This window comes from Dipodomys merriami, unplaced genomic scaffold (assembly GCF_024711535.1).
Source record: "Dipodomys merriami isolate MVZ:Mamm:240054 unplaced genomic scaffold, mDipMer1.0.p SCAF_1, whole genome shotgun sequence".
Classification (NCBI taxonomy): Eukaryota; Metazoa; Chordata; class Mammalia; order Rodentia; family Heteromyidae; genus Dipodomys; species Dipodomys merriami.
The window spans coordinates 29,849,889-29,874,439 of NW_027202270.1; the positions used below are offsets into that span (position 1 = coordinate 29,849,889).

General features: G+C 36.3%; 1 protein-coding gene across 9 annotated transcripts in view; it reads right to left on the reverse strand.

Moving 5' to 3' along the window:
• Nbeal1 (neurobeachin like 1) overlaps window positions 1-24,551 on the reverse strand; it is a 179,231-nt gene that overhangs the window by 57,514 nt on the left and 97,166 nt on the right. For all 9 annotated transcript variants that reach the window (XM_070019171.1, XM_070019152.1, XM_070019144.1 and 6 more), the window contains 12 exons: window positions 24,051-24,139; window positions 22,622-23,191; window positions 22,037-22,212; window positions 20,228-20,381; window positions 19,857-19,985; window positions 17,763-18,068; window positions 17,524-17,673; window positions 15,036-15,193; window positions 13,594-13,718; window positions 11,470-11,596; window positions 4,312-4,457; window positions 2,330-2,463 (listed from right to left, as the gene is read on the reverse strand). In XM_070019171.1, coding sequence (XP_069875272.1) covers window positions 2,330-2,463; window positions 4,312-4,457; window positions 11,470-11,596; window positions 13,594-13,718; window positions 15,036-15,193; window positions 17,524-17,673; window positions 17,763-18,068; window positions 19,857-19,985; window positions 20,228-20,381; window positions 22,037-22,212; window positions 22,622-23,191; window positions 24,051-24,139 — 2,264 coding nt within the window. The remainder of the gene's footprint in view (window positions 1-2,329; window positions 2,464-4,311; window positions 4,458-11,469; window positions 11,597-13,593; window positions 13,719-15,035; window positions 15,194-17,523; window positions 17,674-17,762; window positions 18,069-19,856; window positions 19,986-20,227; window positions 20,382-22,036; window positions 22,213-22,621; window positions 23,192-24,050; window positions 24,140-24,551) is intronic.

Consider the following 24,551-nt stretch of genomic DNA (forward strand, 5'->3'; position numbering starts at 1 on the left):
AATCCCATACTTTCTAGCAGTTATTCTCCAATTCTTCTTTCTTTTCAACCCCAGACAACCAACAATCTACTTTCTCTCTATGGATGTGCCTGCTCTGGACATTTCATATTAACAGTGGGTAATGGTTTTAAGTGTCTACTATAATTTGTGCTATAGATTGAACGTATTCCTCAAAAGTTTATGTGTTGAAAACATGATCCTAATGCAGATTTTCACAGTTACCAGTGAGGTTTTTGGGAGGTATATTATGTAAAGTCATGAGAACAGGAACTTCATAATGAACTAGTGGCCTTAAAAGGTGAGGAAACCTGGCGCCGGTGGCTCATGCCTGTAATCCTAGCTACTCAGGAGGCTGAGATCTGAGGATCACGGTTCAAAGCCAGCCCTGGCAAGAAAGTCCATGAGGCTCTTATCTCCAATAAACCACTAGAAAACTGGAAGTGGTACTGTGGCTCAAGCAGTAGAAGAGCTGAAGAGCTGAGGGATAGCGCCCAAGCCCAGAGTTCAAACCCCAAGACCAACAAAAACAAACAAACAAACAAAAGGTGAGGAAGTAAGTTTTCTAATTTGATATGATTATATTAATTTCCATGTGGTGTACTCTGCTGTACTCTGTGTTACATATAGGCCCTCACCAGGCTGTGGGACTTCCTAGCTCCCTAAACTGCATAAACTTGTATTCTTTTATATTATCTGGTAACAAGTACTTTGTCAGAGCAACAGAGAATAAATTGAAGCAATTGAAGTTAAACTATCTAATCAATCTACAATGAAAGACCATTAAACTTTGAATCAGAAAATGTGTTCAGCCAGGCGCTGGTGGCTCATGCCTATAATCCTAGCTACTCAGGGGATCACCGTTCAAAGATAGCCTGAGCATGAAAGTCTGTGAGACTCTTATCTCTAATAAGCTGCTCAGAAAACCAGAAGTGGCACTGTGTCTCAAGTGGTAGAGTGCTAGCCTTGAGCTGAAGAGCTGAGGGCATGCGCCCAGGCCCAGAGTTCAAGCCCCACAACTGACAAAAAAAAAAAGAAAAAAGAAAATATGTTCAAGTCTAAGTCAAATTTAGCTCTGCTATTTACTAATAATCTTAGAAAATTAAATAACTTATTGAGTCTCACATGTAATATACATAATTTATACCCTATGGTGTATGTATAAAAATGTAATATAATAAAATTAATTTTTTCTTAACTATAAAAAAAGAGTACTGGCATTAAACATACTTAATCTCGAGGCTGATAGGAAATTAATGTTTTACATAAATATGCTCCAAAAACTACAAAGGTTATACAGATATATTTAGCAAGGAGAGACCTGGTTTAATTAAACAGTACAGCTTTCCATAAAACACATTTATGCTTTATATTTATTTTATGAAGGAGAAATTTTTTGAAGAAGAATTTTAAAAGTAAAAATACATTGTTTTATAAAAATAGAAAAATGCTCTTACATTGTTTTATAAAAATAGAAAAATGCTCTTAAAATATCTGAGTCAGTTTATAAGTAAATCTATAACAGTTCCTTCCCTCTGAACAGAAAACTAGTTATTGCCCATGCTAATCTCGGTCCTATGAAAAAGCAAATACCAGGACAGAATTAAACATGCAAGAACTTTATTAGGCAGGATGCTTATGAAAGCAAACAGGAGTCTGACAGTAACACATTGTGGTCCAATGTGAGTAAGAGTAAAGAAAGGTATGGTTCAAGTATCCATCTTAATTAACAAGCCAACAGTTTGTGATAAAGATAGTACTCAGACCCAAGTAATCTGGTTGAGAGACTGTGTGCTCAACCACTTACACTATTTTACAATAAAATATATTTCTATAAGAAACAGCTGTCCCATTATAATTTACTATGATAGGGTCATTTTTAATAGTGTGAGATATCAAGCCCAGAGCCTTACACAGTATAGGCAAGTACTCTATCACTGAGCTACCTCCTCAGGTATCATTACTGTTGAATTTGAGTCCAACCTTTTTTAAATTACAAACTTTTAAAAACTTTGAGATGATCTTGTTATATAGCTCAGGCTGGTTTCAAACTTTCAGTCCTATCTGAGCTTCCTTAGTAATGGGATTGAGCCTCCAAATATGTTTTATTTACTGCATGTTATATTATTGTTGGACATCTTTTGGCTAATACTCAATATTCTACTACTTCACAGTACTGTATACACACAAACTAAAAGCCACCACTCCAGCACTCAATACCCAACAAAAAATTATATGTGCTGATTAACTTCTACTCTTTCTATAATATATTAAAGCTCACTGGAAGATTATGTCAAGCTAATACTCTGTAATAGCCAGAAAAGTACCTTACCTCTTTTTTGAAATTAAGAAAGTAGTTGGATTGGTCAACATGGAAAATCTCAAGAGCTGATCTCCTTAAATTGTAACGTCGTAAGTGAATCTCTCGAACTTGAGAATGAGGCCACTTGAAATCAAAGCCTATTCCTAAAAACAGAAGAAATCCTGTGACTGGAGTACCAAATAAAGTTACTTCTACTATGTAGAAAATGTCTCCTGTTCCTGACAAAAGTATCATATAAGAAAAAGAAATTGAACATTATAAAAATCATTTATTCTCTGCGCTGGTATCTCATGCCTCAAATCCTAGCTACTAAGGAGGCTGAGATCTGAACATTGAGGTTCAAAGCTAGTCTAGGCAGGAAAGTTTCTAGAAACTTACTCCAATTAACCACCAGAAAACTGGAAGTGGAGCTATGGCTCAAAGTGGTAGAGTGCTAACCTTGAGCAGAAAAGCTCAGGAACAACTCCCAGATTTGAGTTCAAGCACCAACAACTGACTAAATATATACATATCATTTATGCCAGGAGCTGGAGGCTCAAGCCTATAATTCTAACTACTCAAGAAGCTGAGGATCAAGGTTCAAACCCAGTCCCAGCAGCAGGAAAGTATGTGAAATTCTGATCTCCAATTAACCACCCCCAAAAAAACCCACTTAAAAAAAAAACAAAAAAAACTTGGGCTAGGAAGGTGTCTCAGTGGTAGAGTGCTTGCCTTGCATGCCTGAGGCCCTGGGTTCAATTCCTCAGCACCACATAAGCAAAAAGCTGGAAGTGGCGCTGTGGCTCAAGTGGTAGAGCACTAGCCTTGAGCTGAAGAGCTGAGGGACAGTGCCCAGGCCCAGAGTTCAGGACCCACGACCGGACCCCCAAAAACAAAAACAAAAACAAAAAAAACTAGAAGAGGAACTATGACTCAAGTGACAGAGCATTAACCTTGAGCAAAAAAGATCAAGGACAGTGTCCAGGCCCTGAGTTCAAGCAGTAGTACTGGCACAAAAAAATTATTTATTACATTTATTGGATATTTATAGAACTATTTAAAATTGTATAGCTATACTACTGTCTTCTCATGAGAACAAATGATAATTCTAGATATTATATAACTTAGAAAAAGTTTTCTTTTGTTATATTTTTGGATTTAATCAGCATTTTATTATCATATAAATGATTAAGTGAGGGAGCAGGCATGGTGATTCATGCCTATATCCCAGTGAGACCTTATCTTAAAAACAAACAGCAACCAAAAAAGCCAGACATGGTGGTTCACTCCTGTAATCCTAGCAATACAGAGAGAGAAAGGTAGAAGGCCAGTCCAAGACTGGCCCAGGAAAAAGCTACCTGATATACAAACTAAAGCAGAAAAAAAAAAAAGAAGGCTGGGGTCATGGCTTCAGTGGTAGAACATTAGCCTAGCAAGCCAAAGCCCTGATTTCAAACTCTAAGGCTTAAAAAAAAATTACACACTTACAGGAGTAAGTAAATATATAATGAAGGATAAATTAAAATGTATTTAGATTTTATAATTGTATTATGAGCCCTTCTAGCCAACCCTTAGAAATATATGGATAATAAAAAAATTAAAACATCCAGGTATGGTGTTGTATGCTTGAAATATCAGCTATATGGGAGAACAAGGCAGGAGCATTCCAAGTTCAAGGCCAACCTAAACAACTTACCAAGGTATTGTCTCAAAATAAAATAAATAATATTATAGATGTAGCTTCATGATACATGATACATGGGTTCAAACAGTGATAACACATGCACACACAAACACACAAAATACATCCACAATTTTTATACAAAATAAAAGCATTCTCCTTTAATACACTGTTGGATAAAAAATTAAACCTGTTACTGACTTTGTACTTTTCATTCTATATTATAGACTATGTCTCCACAGTCCCATCTTAACTGCTTTCTTCTCATTCATGTCTGATTAAATTGGGTATTTAATCACTGAGCAGAAACCACTTTCCAAATACTCCTCACCATCTTCTTTTTCAATGCTGCTATCATAGAAGTAAATATGCTGAGTAGTGATTTCTAATCTGCCAGGAATTATGTCAATTATTGTAATGAGTTCACAGTCTTCTGTCAACACCAATTTTTCTTTTTGATCCTGTTCTTTGTCATCACTGTAAAACAAAAGAAAACATTTAATGTACTCATCAATTTATCCTGCCTAACTGGAAAAGAATATCACATTCAAATTTAAACTCAAACTCATGAAATTACGTGTTCAAGAAAGAATATTTTAATAACCTACAAGGAACATCCTTCTGAATATTAAATTGCTTAAATAGCAACCAGATTTTATTTTTTTATTTTTTATTTTTATTATTTTTTGGTCGGTCGCAGGGCTTGAACCCTGGGCTTGGGCGCTGTCCCTACGTTCTTCAGCTCAAGGCGAGCACTCTACCACTTGAGCCACAGTGCCACTTCTGGTTTTCTAGTGGTTTATTGGAGATAAAGTCTCACGGACTTTCCTGCCCGGGCTGGCTTTGAACCGCGATCCTCAGATCTCAGCCTCCTAAGTAGCTAGGATTACAGGCATGAGCCACCGGCGCCTGGCTCAAATTTTATTTTTTGTATGCCAGTCCTGTAGCCTGAACTCAGGGCCTGGGAACTGTCCCTGAACATTTTTGCTTAAGGCTGCCACCTAAATCGCAGCTCCACTTCTGACTTTTTGGTGGGTAATTGGAGATAAGGGTCTCACAAACTTTCCTGCCTAGCCATCCAAATATTTTTTAATCTATTCATTCAGCTGTATAAAAAAACATGCTTTACAATTTTTAAAACAAAACATAGTAAATCTAATACAAGTGGCAGAGGACAGATTTTAAAAATGTAACAATATTGTCATGTCATAGTCTGAGAACCATAAATTTACCCAGAGAAAATATAAATCTGTGGATAAACACCACATTATGATTACAAATCAGAATACAGTAAAGATACTTGCATACCTATGTTCATTGCTGGACTAAATATCATAGACAAGTTACAGAAAAAAATCAATCATTTCATTACCCTACAGTGGAAGAATAGATCAAGAAAATGTCACATACACACACACACACACACACACAAAATGAAATTTTATGTATCCATTAGGAAAACAATATTATGTCATTTGCAGGTAAATGGATGGGCCTGGAAAAAAGTTATGTTAGATTAAATCAGAGAGTAAAAAGGCACATGATTTCTCTTTTTTTTTTTTTTTAAAGAATATTATTTATTTGTTTGTTTATTTATTTATTTATTTTGGGTCTAGTAGTGGGGCCTGAACTCTAGGCCTGGGCGCTGTCCCTTAGCTCTTCAGCTCAAGGCTAGCACTCTACCACTTGAGCCACAGCACCACTTCCGGCTTTTTCATTTTGCTTATGTGGTGCTGAGGAATTGAACCCAGGGCCTCATGCTTGCAAGGCAAGTGCTCTACCACTGAGCCATCTTCCCAGCCCACATGATTTCTCTTATATGTATAAGCTAGGGTTTAAGGGAGGGAGACAGGCAAATGGAGAGAGAGAGGATAGACAAAAACAGTCATAATATTCAATGTACACATGTAGAAATGAAACCAAGAAATGACGGATGGATGTGGTTGGGAAAGATGGAGGAGAATGATGGAAGGGGTGACACTGTTCAAGATGTATTGTACTCATAGAAGTGAAATGTTGGACTTAAATTCCTTTGTACAACTACTAAAAGATTTTTTTAAAGACTGTATTAATAGTAGTGTCTTGTAAATAATTGTTAGTAGCACTAATTATATTTGAGATAACAGGTTAGCTTCAAACTCATGATTCTGTTTCAGCCTCCCAACTATCTGAGAATAAGTACAAGATTGAACCACAGCACCCAGTACCTAATTATGATTTTCAAACTCTAAATTGAAACTTTCCAAGAGTAACTAAAACCACTGCATCATCATCATGATAATGGAACATCTTAACAACAGAACTAGAGATAATATAAACAACTACCAATGCCATACCTTACTTACAGTCATCTTGTATTAGGAGAACTGAAACCATGCTATTTCTTGAAAAAGAAAAATTGAGTTACCTTAGGTAACTTTTTCTTAGTATAGAAGTGGGAACTCCTACTACTCACAAAATATTATTCATGCAATTTTTTTTGCTAGCTTCTCTCTAGGACTAGTTATTTCATAAATGTCTCGTGTCCAGAATAGCAATGATTAAGTCTAACCCATTTCCATGAATTTATATGAAGACATTCTGTAAGTTTCAACAACTTAGCTAGTGATATTATAGCCCTTTAGTTAAAGCTATGGCTTATGAAAAAAAGAATCACTCATAAGATGTTTGTAAAATTTCAATGTTTGGTACTAAACTGAGTAGTGAGTAAGTAGTCTAAAAGAAGTTCTAAATGTTATTTATATTTAATGACAGTGCATTGATTCTTTTTTTTTTTTTGGTCTGTCATAGGGCTTGACCTTAGGACTTGCTGTCCCTGAGCTCTTTTGCTCAAGACTAGTGCTCTACCACTCAGGCTTTTGCTCTACCACTTTGAGCTACAGCTCTACTTCTGGTGTTCTGGTGGTTAATTGGAGATAAGAGTCTCATAGACTTTTCTGCCCAGGCTGGCTTTGAACTATGATCTTCAGATCTCAGCCTCCTGAGCAGCTTGAATTACATGCATGAGCCACCAGTGCTCAGCTTGATTCTACATTTTATTTTATTTTATTGTGAAAATACTGTACAGAAGTACATTTCTTATCAAGCATTGTAGCTTCCTCTGTTTTTCCCCTTCCTATCCCTTCCCTTCCTCCCCCCGTCCCTCCACCCAGTCCTCCTCCTCCCCCTCCCCCACCACCAAAGTTGTAAAGTTCGTTTTTGACATAACGACTTGAACATCTCATTGTTGCAATGGGTCCCTATTTAAATGATTTGTTTTTTCCCTTCCCCTCCACAAATTATACCAACATCAAATACAGTGAAAGCAGGGGTTATACTGTGGGGGAGGGACATACAAAGCAACAAAGAAATAATCTTATAAATGTGTTAGAAACAATCGCATGAAAGAAAAAAACATTTGAATACATATCTTAGGGTTCATTTCCCTAACATCAACTTATCTGACCTTTTCTGCTTGACTCAGACATATACTAGTTATTGCAAATAAGGAAAACAAAAGAATATAATACCTAATAAATGGAAAGAAAATAACTGACAACTAGGAGATCAGTAATATTTGTAATAAATGAACTATATATTAATTCAAGGTAATGGTGCTAAACACATTAAAAAATCCTAGTAAGTGGTGCTGTGGCTTAAGTGGTAGAGTGCTCGCCTTGAGCTGAAGAGCTGAGGGACAGTGCCCAGGCCCAGAGTTCAGGCCCCACGAACCACAAAAAAAAAAAAAAAAAAAAAAAAAAGAGTATCTTCTTAATGGGCTGGGAAGGTGGCTCAGTGGTAGAGCGCTTGCCTTGCATGCATGAGGCCCTGGGTTCGATTCCTCAGCACCACATAAACAAAAAGGAAAAAGCCGGAAGTGGCGCTGTGGCTCAAGTGGTAGAGTGCTAGCCTTGAGCTGAAGAGCTGAGGGACAGCGCCCAGGCCCAGAGTTCAGGCCCCACGACCGGACCCCCCCCCCAAAAAAATTCTAGAGGCAAATGTATTAGGGTAAATTGAGGAAAAGTAGATGTATCTCAGCACCACCCCCCCAAAAAAAAGAAAACAAAAAGTGAAAACCAAAGATCCACTAGCAGATAAAATTTGTAGATCATATATCTCCAGATTATATAAAGAATCCTTACAGGCTGAGAATGTGGCTTAGTGGTAGAGTGCTTGCCTAGTCTGCATGAAGCCCTGATTTATATTCCTCAGTACCACATACACAGAAAAGGCCAGAATTGGTGCTAGAGTTCAAGTTGATAGAATACTAGCCTTGAACAAAAGAAGTCCAAAGACAGTGCCCAGACCCTGAGTTCAAGCCCCAGGACTGGTAAAAAAAAAAAAATAGAAAGAATTGTTAAAACTCAACCAATTTACAAATGGGCAAAATTTTTGCATAGAAATTTCACCAAAGAAGACATAAATAATCAACAATGAAAATACAGCCCATATTATTAGTCATTAGAGAAATGCTAATGAGATAGCATTTCAAACAGTCTGGAATGGCTCTAATAATTTTTTTGTGTGCATGTGTGCCTCTCCTGGGGCCTGAACTCAGGACATGGGTGGCTGGCTGTCTCTGAGATTTTTTACTCAAGGCTAGTGCTCTACTACTTGAGCCACAGCTCCACTTCTGGCTTTATGGTGTTTAATAAGAGTCTCAAGGACTTTCCTAGCCAGGCTCAGCATGAGACACTAGCACCCGGAAGCTTTAATTAATTTTTAAGAAGAAAAGAAAGAGGAGTTAGAGTAGATGGAGAGAAGTGAGAAATCCCAAACATTGCCAGTAAGAATGTAAAACGAAGTAGTCACTATAAAAAACATTTTAGCACTGAGCCCCAGTGGCTCATGACTAGAATCCTAGCTACTCAGGAGGCTGAGATTTGTGGACCGTGGTTCAAAACAAAACTCCATGTTGCTCATCTTCAATTAACTACCAAAAAAGCAGAAGTGGAGTTGTGGCTCAAGTAGAAGAATACTGTCTTGAGCAAAAAATCTCAGAGACAGTGCCCAAGCCCCGAGTTCAAGCTCCAGAAACAGCACATAAAGAGAGACAGAGAGACAGAGAGACAGACAGACAGACAGACAGACAGACAGACAGACACACACACACACACACACACACACACACACATACATACACATACACACACATACACGACAATACCTCGAAAGGACAAAAAGAATGTATCACATGAGCTAGAAATTCCCTTCAAGTACACACTCAATATAACTAAAGATATACGTTCATATACAAACTCATACATATGGGCTGGGAATGTGGCTTAGTGGTAGAGTGCTTGCCTAGCGTGTATGAAGCCCTAGGTTCAATGCTAACCTTGAGCAAAAGAAGCTCAGGGACAGCTTTCAGAGCCTGAGTTTAAGCCCCAGGGCTGGCCAAACAAAAACAAAAACAAACGAACAAAAAACTCATACATATATATTCATGGAAGTATTATTCATAAGAGGCAAAAAGTAGGGGCTAATGAACAGCTAGACCAAATACAACACCCACAAACAGAATAATATTCACCTATAAAAATAATTAAGCACTATTATGGAGACATGCCACAATAAAATAGGCCAGGCACACAGAGCCACATATTGTATGCTTTATAGGAAATGTATTGCTCCCTAGGACACTATGGAGCCAGGACATTTGGATTACTAAAAAGTATAGGCTTTACTCTGGAGGTGACAGAAATGCTGTGAAATTACATAGTGATTATGCTTGCATAATCTACTGACTATACTAAGAAACCACTGAATTGTATAGTTTAAAATAGTAAGCTAAACCTTGATTTTAAAATGAAGCGATGTACCTGTAATTCCAAACCCTCAGTAGGTTAAGGCAGGGGTCTCAAGATACAGGACAGCTAGAGCAACAGAGTGACACTGTCTCAAAAAAAATGAAAAGGGGAAAAACAAAGGAGAGGGTAACAATGCTCCATAGGAAATGGACTCATTACCTTGCTCATATAACTGTAACCCCTTTGTACAATATCTTTACAATAAAAATGTATATTAAAAAATTGAAAAAAGCCAAGAAGCCAAAAAATGAACACAAAAATAAAAATTTCCATAGGTAGCAAAGACTGAGAGAATCTGTAGCTATTAACTTTCCTTAACTTCCCTTACAGTGGTCAATGGCTATAATTCAAAGATATAAAGATGTGGAGAATTTCAGTGCAAAGCCAGCTGGTACAAAAGGTTAGAAGACCTGCATCTCAACGAGTAAGCTGGGCATGGTAATGTTTGCCTGTCAGCCTAGCTATGTGGGAGGCATAAATAAGAATCACTGTCCATGCTGGCCTTGGCATAAATGTGAGACCTACAAGAAAAATAATTAATACTTTAAAGGGTTGGGTGTGTGTGTGTGTGTGTGTGCGTGCGTGCGTGCGTGCGTACGTGTGTGTGTGTATGGAAGAATGCCTGCCTAGAAAATGCAAAACCTCGAGTTCAAATCCTAGCAACCGCCTCACCCAAAACATGAAGGCCTTATGTCTGAAAGCCAATATATGACAGAAGATGATAATCAGTTACTAAGTTTAGTAATTATGTGACAAATGTAACCGTAATATACATGAAAACAGAAATAAAAGAGGTGGGAAAATAATATATTTTATATTTGCATGAGTGAACATTTAAAGCTATTAACTCAAATTTGAAAAATATATCTAAAGCTATACAGGTATCTACTTCTTCCTGAGGGAGGTTTGGTAATTTGTATGTCAAAGAATTTGTTCATTTACATTATGAAATTTACTGTCATGAAAGCATTGAAAAAGAATACTTTCCCTTTTAATAATTTTAATATTGGTGGTGATATTTCTTTTTTCATTCCTGAGACTGATTATTGCTGCCTTTTGTTCCTAAATAGCCTGGCCAGAGGCTTATGTTTCTTGCTTTTTGTTTATTTTTTTTAATGGTTTTCCATTTCTTAATCCTTTTTTCTGCCTCATTTTTCTTTCATAGTTTTTAATCTTTATTTTTCTGACTTTTTTTTATATGACAGAGGTCAAATATAAGGGATTTTGTGCATATTTGGTACGTACTATACCAGTGAGCTACACTCAGGCCCTATACTACCTAAATAAGCCTTATCTGGATCTCACCAATTTGATATCTTGTTTTTTGTTTGGTATTTTGTGAGAGTCTGAGGGAACCACAGTTCCACAGCTTCAATTCTGGTGATTTGAGTCTCAGAGAATTTCCTAATTTCACTGGCTTTCAACTGCAGTCCTCAGATCTCAGCCTTCTGAGTAGTAGGATCACAGGCATAAACCTCCACTTATTTTTTGTTGAAAAAAATATTTTCTTATTTCAGGAACAAACTCTAAGTGACACCAGTTTGAAAACCTTGTTTGATAATTTCAGTAAACAATGATGACTTCTAAAAGCTGACATGGAATTAAATCTTGAACATTGGAAATGTACGTTAGAATTTCAAGCTAATCCAAAATCCTATTTCTTAAAACAATTTTAAACTCTTTCCAATACTTATACATACATATATACTTTGGCTGTTAAGTCTTCTTCAAGAAGTTCTAATTTATCCTCCTCCAAATCACTAACTTTAACTTGTTTTACTGCTTCCAAAAGCAACGAATCACTGGAAGGTTGTGACTGTTGGACACCTGTTCAAACACAAAATATCTATTAAACAAAAAAATAATACTATAGTCCTCTATAATTTCTGACTGTTAATTACATAATGATCATAGATGTGTTTTACAAGTCAAGATAGTACTTTGAATTAGATGATGTTGGATAGAGACGCTTTTTGTTCAGGTCCCAAGGCTTATACTAAAGACCTGGACGCTGTCTCTGAGCTTATTTGGTAAAAGCTAGTGCTCTACCAGGTGAGTCACAGGTCCACCTCCAGCTTTTGGATGGTTAATTTAAAAAGAGTTTCATGGAGTTTCCTGCCTAGGCTGGCTTTGAACTATAACCTCCAGATCTCAGTCTCCTGAGAAGGGATGATTTGAGATTTGAGCCACCATGCTTGATTTGATAGTAATTTAAAAAATTATGTACATGTGGTCAAAGGAAAGTTTCTAAACTATGGTAGATAACTATTTTTAGTGACAGTCTCCGTTTGTTTCTATTAAAAAGTCTAAAACGAGTAAAGACCGATTTTATGTAGTTGAATAATACAACTCCATTAATCACATATAATTACACAAATTCTAAAATACCAATAATTAAGTCAAAGAAATAATCATTTTCAATGTATTAATGTAATAAAACTTTTTGTTGTGCATTTGTACTAAAGAAATCCTAGCTGGTCGCCAGTGGCTCACACCTGTAATCCTAGCTACTCAGGAGGCTGAGATCTGAGGATCACAGTTCAAAGCCAACCCAGACAGGAAAGTCCATGAGACTCTTATTTCCAATTAAACCAACCAAAAACTGGAAGTGGTGCTGTGGTAGTGGCAAGTGGTAGAACACTTGCCTTGAGCTGAAGAGCTCAGGGACAGTGCCCAGGCCCAGAGTTCAAGCCCTGTGACAGACAAAAAAAAAAAAAAAAGAAAGAAAAGAAATCCTAAGGAAGAACATGACAAATGTTTTTAACTAGCAGATAATCATAAAGTAAGAACAGAAATGTTTATTTTTGAAGCATACAGTAACCAATAGGTAATTAATTCTGATACATATATGCAATTTATATTTTATGAGCTAAACATTTTGTAGGAATGGAAATATTGCATATATACAATATTTACAAACACAGTGATTGTATTATCAACAGGGATATTATTCTGTGTTAAAGAATATAACTATCTTTGAATTACTTTAGAATATAAGACCCTAAATAGCAGGTATATGGCTTCCTTAATTAATTTTATGGTATTAAATATATTGGCCAATATATAAAATTTAAAAATGGAAAAGTTGGAACTCCGTTCACCAATAACACTGTCATGGAGCACAGAATGTAGAAGTGACTGTGGTAAAATACATATATACATTCATATATATGGTGTATATATATATATGTATATACCATGATATATAACATATATATACCATGATATATGTGTGTATATATACACATTTGTATATGACATCACAATGGCATCACAAACATCTACCAACCTACACAAATCCCTTGACATCTGTTTTTGAAATATTGCTATTAAAATACATTTTTCTAGAAGAAGGCACTGGCTCACCTAAAATACTAACAGCCTAGAGTTATTTAAAAACAGATTATAAAAGACTAAAAGATTACTAAGAAGTCTAGTTTTTTAATAACAGTCTAAAGGAGGATATCGTTGCACTATAAGAGACAGCTTGATTTAAACTACAGTAAACTTTCTAACTAAAATATTTTTCTGCTTATGTAACTGTAACCCCTCTGTACAGTATTTTCACAATAAAAAAACTTAATTAAAAAAATTGCAATGCAAAAAACTTTCTTTGAAAGCTTATAACCAATGGAAATATGAAGTCATCTTAGATTTAGGTCAAATGTAACAGCATTGAATACATACAACCATACCATTTAAAAACCAGTTTTAAAATGCTACTCTTCCTTCATAAGTAAATATTTAAAAATTACTAAGACCTTAATTCCTATACCTGTAATACCTTACCTTTAATAAATAACCACACAGTTATTGGAACTCACCAAAATTATCTCTTAAGGCACTAGCTTCTTCATGTGTTTTGAAATTATAATTTGGCATCAGTTTGAGTCTCATGCGGGAATAATTTTCTACATTAGCTAGTTTCCAGTGAATTGGAGTCTGTTTCCTAAAAATATTTAGAATATTTATAATCAAACAAGTAAAATTACTTAGCTTAGAGTTACAAAGATTAGTTGGTTGAAATACTGTAGCCAGTATATTATATTTGTTCACATTTATTATCTCATTTGACCAAGCCACCATGAGAGAATTAAAATGAGTTTGTGTAGCTACCTATAGTTTACACATGAGGATCCTGCATTGAATTAAATTATTTGTACAAGGCCTACAGAAAGTAAAAAAAAAATCATGGAAGCAAATACCCTTAAAAGCTACTTCTAATTTTAATAAACATGGTTCTGACAATTATATCTAAACAAGAAAAAAAAAGATTTAAACAGGGACTTTTACATTTCAGTCTTGATACCTTCACTATTCACTGTTCAATGAAGTTCTTAATTACCATAAATACCTCTGCCACAAAGATGCAATAATATTAATAATATTAAAAGTACTCTTTAAAAATTGGAATGAAGGGCTGGGAATGTGGTAGAGTGCTTGCCTAGCATGCATGAAGCCCTGGGTTTGATTCCTTAGTACCACATAAACAGAAAAAGCCAGAAATAGCACTGTGGTCAAACGTTATAGTGCTAGCCTAGAGCAAAAGAATCTCAGGGACAGTGCCCAGGCCCTAAGTTCAAGCTCCAGGACTAGCAAAAAAAAAAAACAAAACAAAACCAAAAAAAAAAAAAAAAACATTGGAATGAAGGGCTGTGGACATGGCTCAAGTAATAGAGCATTTGCCCAGCATGCACAGGTCCTGGATTTATATTCTGGCAGCCAAACAAAGAAAAAAAAAGGTGGGGGGGGGGGGCTAGGGAGGAAATGAGAGAACTGGTTTAAAAGTTCTAGGCTCAGCCAGGTGCTATGTAGCTCACATCTATAGTCTTAGCTACCCAGGAGGCTGAGATCAGGAGGATGACAGTTTGAGGCTAGCCTAAACAAAAACTTGAAAGATCCCATTTCAACCAATAAAAAGGTGGATGCAGTTGTACACATGTCTCCCAGTTACAGGGGATTCACAAGTGGATTGAAGTCCAGGCCTGCCAGGGTATAAAACAAAACTCTACTCAGAAAAAAAATAATCAAGTGGTAAAGCATCTACCTAGCAGGCACAAGGTCCCGAGGTCAAACCCTAATATCACACACACACACACACACACACACACACACACACACACACACACACACACACACACACACACACACACACACACACACACACACACACACACACACACACACACACACACACACACACACACACACACACACTTCTACAGAATTTTAAAGAAAAAGTAATTATTAACAAATAAGATCCTACCTTTCTGCCCAAGGACCTCTTTCGCCTGTGATATAGAGCCGCACTGCCTTCCAGCATCTAAGAGTAGCCAACTGTTGGCTATTAAGTTGTTTAAGCATATTATTATACCTCAAGTTCTCTTGGCGTGCTTTTCGATTAAATGGCTCCACAAAAAACTCCTGAAAGAAAAGCCGCACAGTACTAAGTCATAAGTAGAAAAACATCTAACAGTCTCCAAACTGTTCTAGTTGGTAGAAGATCTACTGTTCATTAGAACATGGACGAAACTGGTGACATCAACAGATGTTCTTTTGGATTTCAGACAGAAATGATTCTTCTGCTAGAGAGTTAATTATGATTATGTCAATAACGTTGCTGGTTGTTCTATAAGATCTTGAATTCATTTTTTACTTTTGCCCTAAAATATATCTTTAATATTCTTCTTTGATGAGTTATCTAGCTGAAAGCAGCTTGGGTCTTCATTTAACACCTTTACTCCTGAGAATTTACATTCTTCTGACCTCCCTCTGCATGTGGTATGAATCTAGCTGTGGGATTTTTGTAGAAGTTAAGCTTGCATGTTAAATTCTGTGAAGTTCTTTTTCTTCAAGTACTGATATGATGCCTCTTTTTCCATTACCCTCTCCTTTTCTTTCTTTTTTTTTTGGGGGGGAGGGGTCCAGTCGTGGGGCCTGGGCGCTATCCCCCCTCAGCTCTTCAGCTCAAGGCTAGCACTCTACCACTTGAGCCACAGCGCCACTTCCGGCTTTTTTCTTTTTGCTTATGTGGTGCTGAGGAATCGAACCCAGGGCCTCAGGCATGCAAGGCAAGCACTCTACCACTGAGCCATCTTCCCAGCCCCTCCTCCTTTTCTTTCTAGACTTGGTATCTCTAAGTGTCTCCAGCTTGCCAGAGGGCCAGCTTGAGGGATTGCTAGTCTACAATTTTCTTGTACTATGTTTATATAGCATCAGTGTGAGGGTATATAACACTGCGTTCATATAATACGTTGGAAAATATTTTTACTTTTCTATTTTCTGAAGAAAAACTTCTCCATCAATGTTTGATAGAATTTGTCCATGAAACCAAATGGGCTGGGAGTTTTCTATTTTGGAAGGTCTATAAACTGAGCTTCTTTCATAGATTTAGGATTATCTAATATATGTACTTATTTCTAAGTCAAGAAACTGATAAGTTGTCAGATTTTGGAGAAGCGTATAACCCATGCCTGAAAGTCCAGCTACTCCAGTGGCTAGGATCTGAAGGACTGACCTTCAAGACCAGCCAATGTAAAAAGTTAGTGAGACTCCTCCTCCTTTTTCCTGCTAGTACTGGGGCCTGAACTCAGGGTCTTACACTCATATTCAGCTGTTAGTGCCCTCAGCTGGCAATCTACCAGTTGAGCCCTCTCTACTTCCAGCTTTTTACTAGTTAATTAGGAATAAGGTCTCTTAGATTTGTCTACCCACCAGGCAGAGAAGTAAGATCCCATCTTAACCAACAGCAGCATGTGGTTACATGTGCCTGTGACCTCAGCTATTCAGGAGGTGAAGTAGGTGTAAGCTAAACTGGCCCCAGGCAAAAACAAAACTCTCCCAGAAAAATAATTTAAGCAAAAAGAACTAGGGGTGTGTGGTTCAAGTTATACAATACCTGCCTAGTAAGTATAAGGCCAAATTCATTTGTTCAAACCCCAAGCCACTAAGATTAAAAAAAAAGTTGTTAAATTTATATGCATAGCGTAGCTTATAATAGTTTGTATTAAGATACTGATCCATGGAGTCAGTAATAATATTGCATCTTAAATTTCTGAACTTAAATTTCTCTTGTTTTGCTGTGTCCATTAGCTAGAATGTTCATCAGTTTTACTAACATGAAGAGTCAGTTTATTGTTTTCCTTCTTTGAATTTCATCTTAGTTCACATCTTTGTTAATTTCTTATCTATGTTTATTGTTATTAAATTAATTTTGTTTGTTGTATCTAAAAGTAGAAACAAAATTTTTGAAGCCTTTTTTTCTACTATATGCATATGTACTATAAATTTCCTTTTAAGTACAAACGTGCATCCAGCCTCCTTAAATATAGCTCCTGATGGATTTTTGCCTTAGTAGACTTCTTATATAATCACTACATTTAGAATGTTATATTCAATTTATTCAACTGTTACTCATCTGTTATTTTTTCTTCTAACTCTCAAATAATTCTCAGACGGATTTGTTTCCAAATTTCAGTGTTGATATTATTATCATTTAAATATTAAATGCTTGAAATCAACATGAAAGGTTTAATTTTAAAACATTTAATTTTTTTTTTTTTTTGGCCAGGGCCTGGACACTGTCCCTGAGCTTCTTCTGCTCAAGGCTAACACTCTTCCACTTGAGCCACAGAGTCATTTCCAGCTCTTTCTGTTTATGTGGTACTGAGGAACAGAACCAAGGGCTTCATGCATGCCAGGCAAGCATTCTACCACTAAGCCACATTCCCACCCCAACATTTAATATTTTTTACCTGAAATTTGAGCTTGCTTTCCCCTCCTTCTCGATCTCGTTTATGCATATTCACCATTAAGGATTCATAACAATTCTTCCAATAAAGTGCCATGTTTTCATGACCATCATAAAATGTATGTGTTTCATACTGCTTCATGTAAGGTACAATCTTATTTAAAAAAAAGAACACAGAATTTTATATACACATCTAAAAAACTGATGTTGTAGAAAAATTTTGCTCAAAAAGATGAAACTTACATATTTCTCAATGTAAACTTGCCATTCATTTGAACTGCAATAATCTTGAAAATCTTCAAAAAATGAGGAACTACCATTGGTAAAAGGTAAAGACGGTAGGTGCAAGTTCATGAAGAGAAGCTCATAAATTTTTGAAACCAGAGTACGAACAAGGGGAATCAGAAATGAATACATTTCAGTCTGTTCTTTGATTGACTGACTGAGAACATGTTCTAGCTTCCCTAAAATGTAACATGCTTCATCCTGATTTTCAATCACTTTAGTCTGAAGAAGGGTATTTAGCTTAGCTGATGCCATTGCACAAACCTAGAAGAAAACAGACAAGATAAGAAAAGCACACTAAAATAGTTAATGATAGCACAGGTTCTGTGTCACTCTTCAAGTTCAGAATTCTGATATAAAGTGGCGTTGTAGCTCAAGTGGTAGAGTGCTCGCCTTGAGGTGAAGAGCTGAGGGACAGCGCCCAGGCCCAGAGTTCAAGCCCCACGGCCGACCAAAAAAGAAAATGGTTGTTCAGAATTCTGATATAATAATTGTCAACAATCATGAAAAGTCCCATCTTACCTTATTGCTAAGATATTAAGTTAGCCTGTCAAGTTTCCATAGCATAGAGCTACAGGAATGGTCGAAGCAATATTATCATCATTTGAACTTGCACAAAGACTGCTTAGAGAGGAGCACCAACCACAGGATACCTGAATTTTCTTTCATGTTTTATTTTTATTGTTTTGTGCCAGTCCTGGGGCTTAAACTCAGGGCCTGGCCACTGTCCCTGAGCATTTTTGCTCAAGGCTATCTCTCTACCACTTGAACCACAGTTCCACTTTAGCTTTTTTGATGGTTCATTGGAGGTAAGAGTCTCACAGACATTTTTGCTTGGGCTGGCTTTAAACCATCAGTCTCAGATTTCAGTCTCCTGAGTAGCTAGGATTATAAGCATGAGCCACCAATGCCTGGCTTATGTTTTAATTTTTTAAATAATTTTTAAATGATCTTTAAGTGGTTGTACAAGGGGTTTCAATTCAGCATGTCAGTTTATGAGCACAATGAATCTTGATCAATATTACACCTTCCATTTTCTCCCCATCTCTTCCAACCCTACCCATCCCCACTGAATTCCACATGTGTACTAAATATCACAATGTCTTCACCTAATCCTCCTCTCTCCATTTGTCTGCCCCCACCCCACTCCCTACCTTTATCCTTCCTCCCAAGAACATGTTTCTGCTTTGTTATTCATTTTGTTAAACTGTAAGTTAGTTGTTCAAAGGAGTTACAACACTGCAATCCTCCCCTGCATATGCCATACTTTAGTCAATATGTTTGTGTGTATATGAATCTGACCTTGTATATGTCTTCATATATGTTTACAATTGAAATCTAACTTCCACATCTGAGAGCAAACATGCATGTACCTTTTGTCTCTCTTGAGAGACAAAGCCTGACTTACTTTACTTAACATAATTTTTTCAAGGTCCATCCATTTCCCTGCAAATCTGAAAGGAGTATTTTAGAAAAATGTAAACCCTAAACTGTACATATTTAGTCTATATGGTTTGTCTAGCACCTAACAAGCTAAACTAAATATAGATGCTATTGAGTAATGTTTCTACTATAAGCTGTGAATAAATGCTATAAAAGGAATCCTTAAAAGTACATGAAGTTTGGCTGGATGCCAATGGTTCATGCCTATAATCCTAGCTAGTGAGGAAGCTGTGATATGAGGATAGAGGTTTGAAGCCAGCATAAGTAGGAAAAGTCCCTGTGCCTCTTATCTCCAATTATCCACTAAAAGCCAGAAGTGGTACTGTGGTTCAAGTGGTAGAACACCAGCCTTGAGAGAAAAAGCTAAGGCTACAGCACTAGACTCTGAGTTCAAGCCCCAGTACTGGCACACACAAAAATAGTATATGAAGTCATAAATATGCCTCCTACACTCCTTTCTGATCTCACAAGATTAAAATTTTAGGTAAAGTCATGGATATATGAATATTTTGAGAACCAATAAAACAAAGTTCTAAAAAGCATTATCAACTTATTAGTACATAATAACTATACTGTATTCAAGTACAGAAAATAAAATAAATGACCAACCTGCAAACTTCCCTTTTCAATGAATCCCAAAAGCAACTGGATCTGAATTTGAGAGAGTTTTACCCATACTGGACTCTCAGAATACCATAATGACAGACAGTCGAAGAGTAGCATGATATCCTCTAACAGCTATCAGAAGAGAAAAATTGAGAAATGGAACATCCAGTTTTTAGATGTACTGATGAAATTTCCCCAACACCAATACAAATCACAAATATTTCAAAGTCTAGTTTACAAAAGTCAAAAGAATTTTGTAGTAGCAAACAAAATCTGTGGCGAGTCATCATCTTATCCATGTTTAACTGCATCCGATTATTACTGCTCTAAAGAGTCAAACTGATTTCTAAAAACTCAAAGGGAATATCACTAACCTTCTCAGCCCACATGTTTGAATTGACTAGTCCCTCAGAGTATAGAAAGTCTTGTATGATCAGTGTAAGTCGGAAGGCATTTTCAGCAGTTATCGGATTAAATTTTGCGTCTCTGTTTTCTGTGACTGCCCACTCTAACATTTTCTGTAGCAAACTAAATATAAAACAAAAATCCTCTTAAAAACCACTTTATGAAGGTGAGGTTGAAAGCAGAGAATGATGAAAGGGGTGACAATGATCAAGATTCATTGCATTTTTATACTACTTTGTTGAATGGCAACTATTTGTATAACTACTTAAAAATAAAATTAAAAAAAACACAGTATGCCTAGAAAGTCATTAAAACATGAAAGCAAAGGAACATTGACAACTATTTACTAGCAGTCTTCTATCTCCAATAATACATTAGTAGATATAACTGAAAGTTGTTTATTAAATTTAATAATAATAGACTGACCTTTTAATGTTTGGAGCACCTTATCTTCAATATACAACATTAAAAGTCAAACTTAACTGATCTGGAAGAATATTAAAAGGCTATGACAATAACTCATACTCTGTTTTCCATTAAATACTAAAAATAGTTTCTTTAAAAATTCAGAAATTAGGGGCTGGGAAGGTGGCTCAATGGTAGAGCACTTGCCTTGCATGCCTGAGGCCCTGGGTTTAATTCCTCAGCACCACATAAGCAAAAAGAAAAAAGCCGGAAGTGGCGCTGTGGCTCAAGTGGTAGAGTGCTAGCCTTGAGCTGGAATGCTGAGGGACAGCACCCAGGCCCAGAGTTCAGGCCCCATGACCGGACCCAAAAAACAAAAACAAAAACAAAAAAACAAAAAAAAATTTCAGAAATTAGAAGGGGAAACAAAGGAGGAGGCTACTATGCTTGATAAGAGATGTACTCATTATCTTGCCCATGTAAGTGTAACCCCTCTGTACAGTATTTTCACAATAAAAAAAAAAATTCAGAAATTAGCTAGGTACCAGTGGCTTGATATCTATAATCCTAGGTACTCAGAAGATTGAGTTCTGAAGATCAATGTTTCATGTCAGTTTGGCAAACCCCAAACTCTTATCTCCAATTAACCACCGAAATGTTGGAACTGAAGCCAGGCGCTGGGGGCTCATGCCTGTAATCCTAGCTACTCAGGAGGCTGAGATCTGAGGATCACGGTTCAAAGCCAGCCACAGCAGGAAAGTCCATGAGACTGTTATCTCCAATTAATCACCAGAAAACTGGAAGTGATGCTTTGGCTCAAGTGGTAGAGAGCTAGCCTTGAGCTGAAGAGCTGAGGGAAAGCCAGTCCCAGAGTTCAAGCCCCACGACCAGAAAAAAAAAAATTGGAACTTGAGGTGTGGCTCAAGAGGTAGAATGCCAGTTATGAATGAGAAAAACTTAGAAATGAGCAAGAATTGCTTTAAGAATTGCCTTCTGCCTTAGAGTTTGAAGAAAAACAAGTAAGTTAATTCATTCTTGATATACTCTTATTACAGTTCCATTATCTACAGGGAACCCTAAATACTTTAGAAATGTTTATGACAATACTAATTTTATCCGATCAAGTCCTAAGATACTGCAGAAAATAATTTAAAGTAAGAAATGTGAAATAATTTACAACTCAAATTTTATTTAAATCTCAGATTTTTATTTCTTTCTAGATTTTACTAGAATAATAAAACATAGGAAAAGGAATCAAGCATAATTTGTTTCCCCCGTCCACTTAATCCTACATATGTATTCAATAACCAATACCAATTTAGTCTCCTGACAATTCCAAAAGGAAGATTAAAAATCACTAAGTGAATGCTTACATTAGTTTTATTTCATCTGATGGTCGAAGTAGCTCACTAGATATTCCTGGTTTCGTCAGTGCTGAAAACACTTGTCCCCTTTCAATCCAAGTATCATCATCAGACTTTTCTAGTCCCTTACACATTATGTAATTCAAAATACTTGTCAGCAATTGAATAAGTTCTTCCTCACATCTCTATAAAAAAGAAAATAAAAATGAATTATTGAATAAGAAAGCATATCCTAAGAACTATCATCACATGTACTAACAGTGTGCTATATTTTTTAAATGCCTTGATGAAACTGGAACTTTAATAGGCTCTGGAGATCCAAGGCACATAAAACATTGGCTTTGTTATCAAGACACTCACAGGCTGGAAATGTAAATCACTGGTAAAGTAAGCATGTGCCAGGTTCTGTGTTTAATCATTACCACCACATTAAAAAAAAACACACATACAAGTAATTAGGCCTCTAAACCTTAGATTATGAGACTTAGAACATGAATATGAAATTATTAATGTGTTTATATATTGTTAATTCAAAGTATATATAAAAGACATATGAAAATTAAAGCATTATTTGAAAAACATAAGCAATTTTACCTCCTGGTTTTCCAGTAAAGAGAAGTCATCACTAAAGCCACTATCGTTGGTGATGCTACCTTCTTTGTCAGACTGCACAGGAAATGACTTACTAGACTCTATGGGAGATGGCGTGCTAGGTAGGCTGTCTGCCATTTGGCTTCTACTATCACTCGGTTCACAAGAGTCAATTCCAGTAAGATCTAAACTCAAATGTGAAGGGTTACTATGCCAGAATTCTTCTTGATTATCTGATTTGAATGACAGTTCTCCCACAGAACTATCTTCTTGAAATAATGGTGTGTTTAAATCTAGAGAGTGTTTATCCTCAGTGCTCCAATAATCTGAAGACATATTAGCTGAGGTAAAAGAGTTGAATTTTTCTTCATCTGTTTTTTCAAAGTTACCATTAGTATCTTCACCAGATGGACTTTTATTTTCTTTCATTAAAACACTCCTACAATGTTTATGAAGAAAATTTCCATTTTTAAAATCTGCTTTTAAAAAAAGTCTGACCAAAGTATCTTGCCAACCCACTTGTTGTGATATCTGATATGCTGCATCTGGCTGAGTCTTCAGTATCTGTAAAATCTGTAAATAGATTAAGAACAAGAATCCTTCAAAAAGTATATAGTACTTTAAATCAACAGTTCTCTTCTCAGATATTATAATAACAAAGTAATAAAAACGATGGAATAATATGCTATCAAAATCTTCCATTCTTGGGCTGGGAAGGTGGCTCAGTGGTGCAGCACTTGCCTTGCATGCATGAGGCCCTGGGTTCGATTCCTCAGCACCACAAAAGCAGAAGAAAAAAAAGTCGGAAGTGGTGCTGTGGCTCAAATGGTACAGTGCTAGCCTTCAGCTGAAAAGCTGAGGAACAGTGCCCAGGCCCAGAGTTCAGGCCCCACGACCGGACCAAAAAAAAAAAACAAAACAAAACAAAACAAAATCTTCCATTCTAAACTATATTGTAACATTTTTTCGAGGATTGGATGTTTTATCTGCATGTTACTCATATAGATTAAGGATGTATTTAAGGGCTGGGAAGGTGCCTTAGTGGTAGAGTGCTTGCCTTGCATGCATGAGCCCCTGGTTCGATTCCTCAGCACCACATAAACAGAAAAAAGCCAGAAGTGGCACTGTGGCTCAAGTGATAGAACGCTAGCCTTGAGCTAAAGAGCTGAGAGACAGCACCCAGGCCCAGAATTCAGGCCCCACAACCGACAAAAAAAAAAAGGATGCATTTAAGATATATGCTGAAAGATTAAAAAAAAAAAAAGAGGAAAAGCAAAGATGATCATCTATATGTCAATATACACCTGCTATTAATTTACTCAGACAGAAATCATAAAGTATATGATGGTATACATCATAAGCAAAATTAAAACCTCTGTGCTACAAGCTACTGAATACAAAAGTATTTGCAGTATGATGAAAGTTTACTAACCTTTCTGCAGAGAACCACTCTGACATTTATATATGTTCTGTGTGATATATATACAACAGATAGCAGATCCTTGAAATTAATAACAGGATCTATATTGGGAAGAAGCAAAAAATTAAATTTAATTTCACTGACAGTGAAAGAAAGAACTGTGGGTACTGCTTATATACATGTCAAAATAACTGATTCACTAAAATAAGAATTCTAGGTATGTTCAAATTTTACAAGATAATTTGATTTCTTAAGACAATCTCAAATAATTTGTTTACATTATCTGAACATACTATCACTACTGCATGACACTAATACTATTATTACTCTTTTAGTGCCTATTCTTTTAAATGCCTTGATGAAACTGGAACTTTAATAGGCTTGGGAGATCCAAGGTGCATAAAACATTAGCTTTGTTATCAAGACACTCAGGGCTGGAAAAGTAAATCACTTGGTAAAGCACTTTCCAAGCATGTGCCAGGCCCTGTGTTTAATCACTACCACCACATTAAA